The following is a 13735-nucleotide window of genomic DNA, read 5'->3' as shown; positions in this document are numbered from 1 at the left end:
CGGTCGGACATGCGGTGACATAAAGGGGTACTCCAGTGTTCCCAGTTACTATCTGACCGCTGCCCCCCATCCATGGGATCCTGTGTGCCCTGTATGAATGGAGCGGCCGGTCATGTATGTAGGTCTATGAGAGGAGAGGACCGGAGGTAGCGGCCATGGCCGACCTGCTGCCCCAGCCATACCGCCATACCGGACCCCTAATTATGTGGCGGACATACATATTGTAATACACCCAGATCCGGGTGAGCCGCTGTTATTTGCTGAAGCCGCACTGTGATTGGTGGAGAATATTTACAACCTCTGCGGCAGAACTGGATATTCAGGCTCGGTCTGCGCCATTCACTGTACACACACAGACGTTTCACCTACTACAGCGGATTAGTCGGCTATTGGGTCTTTGTTCTGGGCTATCACTTTTATTCATATCTGCAGGTCACAGCTGAGGGTTTGTTACAGGATTGTCCTCTGTAACCTGACCACATCAAAAGGACGAGTCTGATCACTTGTAACAATGTGTCAGTGCAGACAGATATACAGTATATAGCCACAGAGCATTGTCTATTGTAGCAAACCCACAGCTGTGACGTTCAGACGGCTTGTGTCCAGTGACAAAGGGTTAAATCTGACATATAAAACATACTGCAGACAGAACAATCTCATGTCTGAACTGGGCTTTAGGTCTTAATCTGTGTTTGTATACAATGAATATTTCCATTCACTGACAGCTATCAAAGCTCTTCAGCACCAATGGGTTAATGGCTAGTGCCAAGCGGCCCCGGCTAGTGATGTGTAATAAGTCTGACTTCTGTATTGTTGCTCTATATTCCTCTCCATCTCAGACATGGCAGCACCGACAATGGCGACATTACTCTGGAGAGAAGAGCGAGTGTCAGTATGATCCTGGTTCATCTCGATCTAAAAGGGGCTCCCCCAAAAGTCTCGTATCTCGCTGAGGTAACAAACACGCCCCATGTGCTCTGTGATCCCGATAATCTGATCCTGTTTTCTAAGATTACTCATTTTTTCTCGCCAGGTATTTCCGCTCTTCTCTGCCCTGGGAGCAACCGGGATACTAATAGAATATGAGGACACCTTTCCATACTGCGAGGAACTCCAACCCCTGCGGGCAGCTCACGCCTACAGGTCACATCTCCTATACTACCTAATATATGTATACCGCAACAAGATAACAGTGATCAATACTATAATGTATTGTATAATGTCACCTGTCACGATAGAGCCGAGATTCTCATATACTGTGGGAAAAACTACTATAATACTGCCCCTATGTACAAGAATATAACTACTATAATACTGCCCCTATGTACAAGAATATAACTACTATAATACTGCCCCTATGTACAAGAATATAACTTCTATAATACTGCCCCTATGTACAAGAATATAACTACTATAATACTACTCCTATGTACAAGAATATAACTACTATAATACTACTCCTATGTACAAGAATATAACTACTATAATACTACTCCTATGTACAAGAATATAACTACTATAATACTACTCCTATGTACAAGAATATAACTACTATAATACTACTCCTATGTACAAGAATATAACTACTATAATACTACTCCTATGTACAAGAATATAACTACTATAATACTACTCCTATGTACAAGAATATAACTACTATAATACTACTCCTATGTACAAGAATATAACTACTATAATACTACTGCAATGTACAAGAATATAACTACTATAATACTGCCCCTATGTACAAGAATATAACTACTATAATACTACTACTATGTACAAGAATATAACTACTATAATACTGCCCCTATGTACAAGAATATAACTACTATAATACTGCCCCTATGTACAAGAATATAACTACTATAATACTACTCCTATGTACAAGAATATAACTACTATAATACTGCTCCTATGTACAAGAATATAACTACTATAATACTACTCCTATGTACAAGAATATAACTACTATAATACTATTCCTATGTACAAGAATATAACTACTATAATACTACCTCCTATGTACAAGAATATAACTACTATAATACTACTCCTATGTACAAGAATATAACTACTATAATACTACCTCCTATGTACAAGAATATAACTACTATAATACTACTCCTATGTACAAGAATATAACTACTATAATACTGCCTCCTATGTACAAGAATATAACTACTATAATACTACTCCTATGTACAAGAATATGACTACTATAATACTGCTCCTATGTACAAGAATATGACTATTATAATACTACCTCCTATGTACAAGAATATAACTACTATAATACTACTCCTATGTACAAGAATATGACTACTATAATACTGCTCCTATGTACAAGAATATGACTATTATAATACTACCTCCTATGTACAAGAATATAACTACTATAATACCGCTCCTATGTACAAGAATATAACTACTATAATACTACCTCCTATGTACAAGAATATAACTACTATAATACTACTCCTATGTACCAGAATATAACTACTATAATACTACTCCTATATACAAGAATATAACTACTATAATACTACTCCTATGTACAAGAATATAACTACTATAATACTACTCCTATGTACAAGAATATAACTACTATAATACCGCTCCTATGTACAAGAATATAACTACTATAATACTACTCCTATGTACAAGAATATAACTACTATAATACTACTCCTATGTACAAGAGTATAACTACTATAATACTACCTCCTATGTACAAGAATATAACTACTATAATACTACCTCCTATGTACAAGAATATAACTACTATAATACTACTCCTATGTACAAGAATATAACTACTATAATACTACTCCTATGTACAAGAATATAACTACTATAATACTACTCCTATGTACAAGAATATAACTACTATAATACTGCCCCTATGTACAAGAATATAACTACTATAATACTACTACTATGTACAAGAATATAACTACTATAATACTGCCCCTATGTACAAGAATATAACTACTATAATACTGCCCCTATGTACAAGAATATAACTACTATAATACTACTCCTATGTACAAGAATATAACTACTATAATACTACTCCTATGTACAAGAATATAACTACTATAATACTATTCCTATGTACAAGAATATAACTACTATAATACTACCTCCTATGTACAAGAATATAACTACTATAATACTACTCCTATGTACAAGAATATAACTACTATAATACTACCTCCTATGTACAAGAATATAACTACTATAATACTACTCCTATGTACAAGAATATAACTACTATAATACTACCCTATGTACAAGAATATAACTACTATAATACTACTCCTATGTACAAGAATATAACTACTATAATACTACTCCTATGTACAAGAATATGACTACTATAATACTACCTCCTATGTACAAGAATATAACTACTATAATACTACTCCTATGTACCAGAATATAACTACTATAATACTACTCCTATGTACCAGAATATAACTACTATAATACTACTCCTATATACAAGAATATAACTACTATAATACTACTCCTATGTACAAGAATATAACTACTATAATACTACCTCCTATGTACAAGAATATAACTACTATAATACTACTCCTATGTACCAGAATATAACTACTATAATACTACTCCTATGTACCAGAATATAACTACTATAATACTACTCCTATATACAAGAATATAACTACTATAATACTACTCCTATGTACAAGAATATAACTACTATAATACTACTCCTATGTACAAGAATATAACTACTATAATACTACTCCTATATACAAGAATATAACTACTATAATACTACTCCTATGTACAAGAATATAACTACTATAATACTACCTCCTATGTACAAGAATATAACTACTATAATACTACTCCTATGTACCAGAATATAACTACTATAATACTACTCCTATGTACCAGAATATAACTACTATAATACTACTCCTATATACAAGAATATAACTACTATAATACTACTCCTATGTACAAGAATATAACTACTATAATACTACCTCCTATGTACAAGAATATAACTACTATAATACTACTCCTATGTACCAGAATATAACTACTATAATACTACTCCTATGTACCAGAATATAACTACTATAATACTACTCCTATATACAAGAATATAGCTACTATAATACTACTCCTATGTACCAGAATATAACTACTATAATACTACTCCTATATACAAGAATATAACTACTATAATACTACTCCTATGTACAAGAATATAACTACTATAATACTACTCCTATGTACAAGAATATAACTACTATAATACTACCTCCTATGTACAAGAATATAACTACTATAATACCGCTCCTATGTACAAGAATATAACTACTATAATACTACTCCTATGTACAAGAATATAACTACTATAATAATACCTCCTATGTACCAGAATATAACTACTATAATACCGCTCCTATGTACCAGAATATAACTACTATAATACTACCTCCTATGTACAAGAATATAACTACTATAATACTACTCCTATGTACAAGAATATAACTACTATAATACTGCTCCTATGTACAAGAATATAACTACTATAATACTACTCCTATGTACAAGAATAAAACTACTATAATACTACTCCTATGTACAAGAATAAAACTGCTATAATACTACTCCTATGTACAAGAATAAAACTACTATAATACTACTCCTATGTACAAGAATATAACTACTATAATAATACTCCTATGTACAAGAATATAACTACTATAATACTGCTCCTATGTACAAGAATATAACTACTATAATACTACTCCTATATACAAGAATATAACTACTATAATACTACTCCTATATACAAGAATATAACTACTATAATACTACTCCTATGTACAAGAATAAAACTACTATAATACTACTCCTATGTACAAGAATATAACTACTATAGTACTACTCCTATATACAAGAATATAACTACTATAATACTACCTCCTATGTACAAGAATATAACTACTATAATACTACTCCTATGTACAAGAATATAACTACTATAATACTGCTCCTATGTACAAGAATATAACTACTATAATACTACTCCTATGTACAAGAATAAAACTACTATAATACTACTCCTATGTACAAGAATAAAACTGCTATAATACTACTCCTATGTACAAGAATAAAACTACTATAATACTACTCCTATGTACAAGAATATAACTACTATAATAATACTCCTATGTACAAGAATATAACTACTATAATACTGCTCCTATGTACAAGAATATAACTACTATAATACTACTCCTATGTACAAGAATATAACTACTATAATACTACTCCTATGTACAAGAATATAACTACTATAATACTACCTCCTATGTACCAGAATATAACTACTATAATACCGCTCCTATGTACCAGAATATAACTACTATAATACCGCTCCTATGTTCCAGAATATAACTACTATAATACTACTCCTATATACAAGAATATAACTACTATAATACTTCTATGTACAAGAATATAACTACTATAATACTACTCCTATATACAAGAATATAACTACTATAATACTACTCCTATATACAAGAATATAACTACTATAATACTACTCCTATGTACAAGAATATAACTACTATAATACTGCTCCTATGTACAAGAATATAACTACTATAATAATACTCCTATGTACAAGAATATAACTACTATAATACTACTCCTATGTACAAGAATATAACTACTATAATACTACTCCTATGTACAAGAATATAACTACTATAATACTACCTCCTATGTATAAGAATATAACTACTATAATGCTACTCCTATGTACAAGAATATAACTACTATAATACTACTCCTATGTACAAGAATATAACTACTATAATACTACCTCCTATGTATAAGAATATAACTACTATAATGCTACTCCTATGTACAAGAATATAACTACTATAATACTACTCCTATGTACAAGAATATAACTACTATAATACTACTCCTATGTACAAGAATATAACTACTATAATACTACTCCTATGTACAAGAATATAACTACTATAATACTACTCCTATGTACAAGAATATAACTACTATAATACTACCTCCTATGTACATGAATATAACTACTATAATACCGCCCCTATGTACAAGAATATAACTACTATAATACTACTCCTATGTACAAGAATATAACTACTATAATACTACTCCTATGTACATGAATATAACTACTATAATACTACTCCTATGTACAAGAATATAACTACTATAATACTACTCCTATGTACAAGAATATAACTACTATAATACTACCTCCTATGTACAAGAATATAACTACTATAATACCGCCCCTATGTACAAGAATATAACTACTATAATACTACTCCTATGTACAAGAATATAACTACTATAATACTACTCCTATGTACAAGAATATAACTACTATAATACTACCTCCTATGTACATGAATATAACTACTATAATACCGCCCCTATGTACAAGAATATAACTACTATAATACTACTCCTATGTACAAGAATATAACTACTATAATACTACTCCTATATACAAGAATATAACTACTATAATACTACTCCTATGTACAAGAATATAACTACTATAATACTACTCCTATGTACAAGAATATAACTACTATAATACTACCTCCTATGTACAAGAATATAACTACTATAATACTACTCCTATGTACCAGAATATAACTACTATAATACTACTCCTATATACAAGAATATAACTACTATAATACTACTCCTATGTACAAGAATATAACTACTATAATACTACTCCTATGTACAAGAATATAACTACTATAATACTACTCCTATGTACAAGAATATAACTACTATAATACTACCTCCTATGTACCAGAATATAACTACTATAATACCGCTCCTATGTACCAGAATATAACTACTATAATACTGCTCCTATGTACAAGAATATAACTACTATAATACTACTCCTATGTACAAGAATATAACTACTATAATACTGCTCCTATGTACAAGAATATAACTACTATAATACTACTCCTATGTACAAGAATAAAACTACTATAATACTACTCCTATGTACAAGAATAAAACTACTATAATACTACTCCTATGTACAAGAATATAACTACTATAATAATACTCCTATGTACAAGAATATAACTACTATAATACTGCTCCTATGTACAAGAATATAACTACTATAATACTACTCCTATGTACAAGAATATAACTACTATAATACTACCTCCTATGTACAAGAATATAACTACTATAATACTACTCCTATGTACAAGAATATAACTACTATAATACTACTCCTATGTACAAGAATATAACTACTATAATACCGCTCCTATGTACCAGAATATAACTACTATAATACCGCTCCTATGTACCAGAATATAACTACTATAATACCGCTCCTATGTTCCAGAATATAACTACTATAATACTACTCCTATATACAAGAATATAACTACTATAATAATACTCCTATGTACAAGAATATAACTACTATAATACTGCTCCTATGTACAAGAATATAACTACTATAATACTACTCCTATGTACAAGAATATAACTACTATAATACTACCTCCTATGTACAAGAATATAACTACTATAATACTACTCCTATGTACAAGAATATAACTACTATAATACTACTCCTATGTACAAGAATATAACTACTATAATACCGCTCCTATGTACCAGAATATAACTACTATAATACCGCTCCTATGTACCAGAATATAACTACTATAATACCGCTCCTATGTACCAGAATATAACTACTATAATACCGCTCCTATGTTCCAGAATATAACTACTATAATACTGCTCCTATGTACAAGAATATAACTACTATAATACTACCTCCTATGTACAAGAATATAACTACTATAATACTACTCCTATGTACAAGAATATAACTACTATAATACTACTCCTATGTACAAGAATATAACTACTATAATAATACTCCTATGTACAAGAATATAACTACTATAATACTACTCCTATGTACAAGAATATAACTACTATAATACTACTCCTATATACAAGAATATAACTACTATAATACTACTCCTATGTACAAGAATATAACTACTATAATACTACTCCTATGTACAAGAATATAACTACTATAATACTACTCCTATGTACAAGAATATAACTACTATAATACTACTCCTATGTACAAGAATATAACTACTATAATACTACTCCTATGTACAAGAATATAACTACTATAATACTACTCCTATGTACAAGAATATAACTACTATAATACTACTCCTATGTACAAGAATATAACTACTATAATACTACTCCTATATACAAGAATATAACTACTATAATACTACTCCTATGTACAAGAATATAACTACTATAATACTACTCCTATGTACAAGAATATAACTACTATAATACTACTCCTATGTACAAGAATATAACTACTATAATACTACCTCCTATGTACAAGAATATAACTACTATAATACTGCTCCTATGTACAAGAATATAACTACTATAATACTACCTCCTATGTACAAGAATATAACTACTATAATACTACTCCTATATACAAGAATATAACTACTATAATACTACCTCCTATGTACAAGAATATAACTACTATAATACTACTCCTATGTACAAGAATATAACTACTATAATACTACCTCCTATGTACAAGAATATAACTACTATAATACTACTCCTATGTACAAGAATATAACTACTATAATACTACTCCTATGTACAAGAATATAACTACTATAATACTACCTCCTATGTACAAGAATATAACTACTATAATACTACCTCCTATGTACAAGAATATAACTACTATAATACTACTCATATGTACAAGAATATAACTACTATAATACTACTCCTATGTACATGAATATAACTACTATAATACTACCTCCTATGTACAAGAATATAACTACTATAATACTACTCCTATGTACAACAATATAACTACTATAATACTGCTCCTATGTACAAGAATATAACTACTATAATACTACCTCCTATGTACAAGAATATAACTACTATAATACTACTCCTATGTACAAGAATATAACTACTATAATACTACTCCTATGTACAAGAATATAACTACTATAATACTACCTCCTATGTACAAGAATATAACTACTATAATACTGCTCCTATGTACAAGAATATAACTACTATAATACTACTCCTATGTACAAGAATATAACTACTATAATACTACTCCTATGTACAACAATATAACTACTATAATACTGCTCCTATGTACAAGAATATAACTACTATAATACTACCTCCTATGTACAAGAATATAACTACTATAATACTACTCCTATGTACAAGAATATAACTACTATAATACTACTCCTATGTACAAGAATATAACTACTATAATACTACCTCCTATGTACAAGAATATAACTACTATAATACTGCTCCTATGTACAAGAATATAACTACTATAATACTACTCCTATGTACAAGAATATAACTACTATAATACTACCTCCTATGTACAAGAATATAACTACTATAATACTACTCCTATGTACAAGAATATAACTACTATAATACTACTCCTATGTACAAGAATATAACTACTATAATACTACCTCCTATGTACAAGAATATAACTACTATAATACTGCTCCTATGTACAAGAATATAACTACTATAATACTACTCCTATGTACAAGAATATAACTACTATAATACTACCTCCTATGTACAAGAATATAACTACTATAATACTACCTCCTATGTACAAGAATATAACTACTATAATACTACCTCCTATGTACAAGAATATAACTACTATAATACTACTCCTATGTACAAGAATATAACTACTATAATACTACTCCTATGTACATGAATATAACTACTATAATACTACTCCTATGTACAACAATATAACTACTATAATACTGCTCCTATGTACAAGAATATAACTACTATAATACTGCTCCTATGTACAAGAATATAACTACTATAATACTACTCCTATGTACAAGAATATAACTACTATAATACTACTCCTATGTACCAGAATATAACTACTATAATACTACCTCCTAGCTGTGAGGACGTGTTTTTGTAGCTCTCCTGAGGCTCCTGATGTCTGGAGATAGCCCAGGGCGGGGCCGCCCTGGGTGGGGAAGTTCCCCTGCCAAGGCCCAGGCTCCAAGGCCTTCTCTGGGAAGCAATTCCCAGACAACTAAAAAAATGGATGGAAATCCTAAAGTCCCCAGTAATGGGAACCGTGTCCAGTGTGTCAGCAGTCCTAGTGCAGCAAGCCAAGATGGGAAGAAAGTTGTAAAGGAAGAAGTAACGGAAGCAAGCAGTAGTACGGTGCAACAACCAAGCAAAATGGTTGAATGTAAGGAGCAAACTTTGCAGCCTGTGCAGACTCCATTGCAGGTTGCAGGTGTCCAGTCCACCCCACCCTCCTGCAGACAGAGGAGAACATCCCTGGAGAAGCAGACCATGCAGGAGAACATGCAGCAGTCTGTATTGGTACGGTCTGAGCGGACAAGATCTGGAAGCGGTAACTACAAAAATGTAGTGAAGGCAGTGGAGGAGATCAAAGGGAGACCAGCGGGGAAGCTTCAAGGTACCAGCAGTACAGTCACTGGAAATAAACTGGGACATAGTCCCCAGTCTGGACATTGTGGGCCCATGGCAGTGACAACAGCCGTAGCATGTCAGAAATCACAGGCTACACCAACCAGAAGCCATACTGGGGGTAACCAACCTGCAAAGCTTTCCAACAATGCACAGACTGTCACAGCTACTGAGCGAGCACCAGAACTGCGCCTGGCAGATGAGATACCAGCACTGGTCAAGCGACTGGAGACATTGAAGGCCAGTAAAATATATCTGCAGAGACAGATTGAATGTGCGTATAATCTAAAAAAGTCTGCATGCCCTGAGAAACTGGTGTTACTGGACAGGAAGCTGAGCGCACTGGCGAAAGAGCTCGCCGAGAACGTACGGGAGACCGAGACTGTACTGGAGCAAATGGGACCGGTGGGAGAATCGTACAGAAACCAGCAGCGGTTCCAGGAATACCAGAAGTCACCATCACCTTGTGCCAAAGCTGGGTCTGAACCCTCTCAAGGTGGCAGCCAGCAGTCCCATGTAAAACCAGTTCTGCAGCCAGCAAGTTTCCCTTTTAAGGAAGGGAATTTGTACGGGAAAGCGACCAGTGTTCAGCAACAGCAAAAACCTGCAGCAGTTCTCAGCAAGGCACCACAAGTCCCAGCAACCAGCACTTTGCAACCAGGTCATGGACCCCTGCCTAATGGTAATGAAGTAGCAGCTGTGCAGACACCACAAGTCCCAGGAGACAAGTCATTGCAGCAGGACTATGGACTCTTACCTGAAGGTACTGGGGGAGTAACATATTTGGGGTTACAGGTTGTGGACTCTGTTGTGCAGGACTCTGCTGCCGCTGACTGTAGTGGTAATATGGACTCTGCTATGCAGGACTCTGCTGCCGCTGACTATAATACTAATATGGACTCTGCTGTGCAGGACTCTGCTGCCGCTGATTGTCTGACTAATGTGCCTGATATTATGGATATTCCTGTATGTGATAACGGCCCAGCAGGGGAAGGTGTTTCTGGGGGGGATCCTTCACGATCTATGGCGTCAGACCCCTCTGCAGTCCAGTCTCTGGAGTCTGGTGATATTGCAGACATAGAGGTTGATGGTGGGGCGGACACAGGACAGTCCAGTGTGCAGGACTTTCCCCCTCTAGATACTCGCACAGTAGCAGAACCACATGGTACAGGTGCTCAGCAGCCCACACAGCGCCCACAAACACGCCAAGATGGCGGATCCGGCCGTACCTCCTCAGGGAATGCCTGGAGCCGCGGTGCTCCATCTTTTGCATCAAACTCCAATTATACAGGCCAGGCTTTCAGGAGGAGGAATGTAGTCAGGTTTAGGCACGGAGGTGCCAAGGAGGATCTGCCGGATAGGAGGTTTGTGGTCCGAGAGCTCCTATGTACCCAGATGGGCTTTGTGCCGACTGATATCCTGGCCGTCATAAACCTTCCTGACCGCCAGGGGTATGATGTTAGTTTTAAGCTGATGTCTGATCTGGACCGGTTCTGGGCCAATCTCACCAGGTTGAGAGATACGGAAGGTTGGGATAAGTTCAGTTTCATCCCCATCTCTAGGCCAGATACAGCCTCTGTCACAATTGTATTTTGGAATGAAGCCGTTCCCCCTCAGGATATTGTCATCTGGCTCAGGAGGCATTGTGACCTCATGTCCGATCTTAGTAAGAACAGGGATGAAGACGGGGTCTGGACCGGTGGGTGGAGGGTCCTGGTGAAGTTGCGTCAGCAGAACAACATAACCCAACATCTGCCCAATTCGTTCTTTATAGGCCGAGAAAAAGGGATCTGCTTCTATGCGGGTCAGCCTCGCCGGTGCTTCAAGTGTGGGAAGGCCGGCCATGTGGCCAGTGTATGCTCCATGGTAAAGTGTAGCCTATGTAATGAAATGGGCCACGTGAGTGCCACATGCCAAAGCATTAGGTGTAACCTGTGCGGTCGGATCGGTCACCCCCACAGAGATTGTCCTGATGCCTGGCATAACATCTGTAAGGATAGCCCTGATGAGGACTTGCTGGCAGCGGCTGATGACATACAGGAGGAGGAGGAGGCGCTATTGTCAGGGTCAGTAGTCACGGAGGCGGAGCCTCAACCACATACAGGTGATACCACCCAAGACCAGGCCGAGTCAGGTCCCATTGAGACGACCATGGAGGTTGTCGAGCAGGTTGTACAACCCTCAGTGGTCGTCTCTTCTCCTGCCCGATCATCCAACAATAATAAAAGGAGGAAGAAGGATAAAGCCAGCCGTAAGCCTGAGGGTGAGTGGACCACGGTAGAAAAGCCTACAAAGATGAGAGTAAGTAGTGCAGGCGAGGTCACTGCAACGGGGAATAGATTTAGTGTCCTATCAGAGTCAGACGGAGAAGCAGAACTAGACAGAGAACTCTCACGAATGATGGCGGAGTATGAGGAGGAGCCAGAGGGCGATCCTCCCAATAAGAGGAGACCCCACCGAGATGAGGGGCAGTCCGAATCAGACATGGAAACAGCTGGTCACCAGGACACCTCTGACTCTGATCTATGACAATGGGGCCCATCTCTCTGTTTCTCATATTCCTAGTTGTTCTGATGGCAGGTTTCTATCTTAAAGTTATCTCTAGTAATGTGAATAGCATCCGAGCAAGGAGGACAAGACACGCAGTGTATGAACATCTGAGATATCTTGATGCCGATGTCTATTTCTTACAAGAAACCCGTTTAAATACTTTAGGACTAATACGAGAAGCAGAGAGAGAATGGAAATCTGGCCCGTCCTTCTGGTCTCTGGCTGTGGAACCTTATGCCGGGGTTTCTATACTGTTTAACACCCCTGATGTCACCATACACAGATTCACTGAGGTTCTGATGGGGAGGTGCCTGGTTTTAGAAGTTACCATCCGAGGCAGAAGGCTCCGACTCATTAATATCTATGGTCCACCGCAGTCGGTGATTGAAAGGGCACGTCTGTTTGATGAAGTCAAGCAGTACTTGTTTACATCTGTTCCGGTAGTCATGGCAGGGGACTTCAATGCCACCATGTCATCCAGTGACAGACCTACTGGTAGGCCTCTCACCAGGGACTGCAAGGT

The 13735-nt window shown here is 35.4% G+C and overlaps 1 protein-coding gene across 1 annotated transcript in view; it reads left to right on the top strand.

The window, feature by feature from the left end:
* The window catches only part of HEXD (hexosaminidase D), a 42392-nt gene that overhangs the window by 992 nt on the left and 27665 nt on the right, over positions 1-13735 (top strand). The window contains exons 2-3 of the mRNA XM_075279311.1: positions 840-954; positions 1034-1143. Coding sequence (XP_075135412.1) covers positions 840-954; positions 1034-1143 — 225 coding nt within the window. The remainder of the gene's footprint in view (positions 1-839; positions 955-1033; positions 1144-13735) is intronic.

This window comes from Leptodactylus fuscus, chromosome 6 (genome assembly GCF_031893055.1).
Source record: "Leptodactylus fuscus isolate aLepFus1 chromosome 6, aLepFus1.hap2, whole genome shotgun sequence".
Lineage (NCBI taxonomy): Eukaryota > Metazoa > Chordata > Amphibia > Anura > Leptodactylidae > Leptodactylus > Leptodactylus fuscus.
This window is presented reverse-complemented; position numbering and strand designations above follow the sequence as displayed.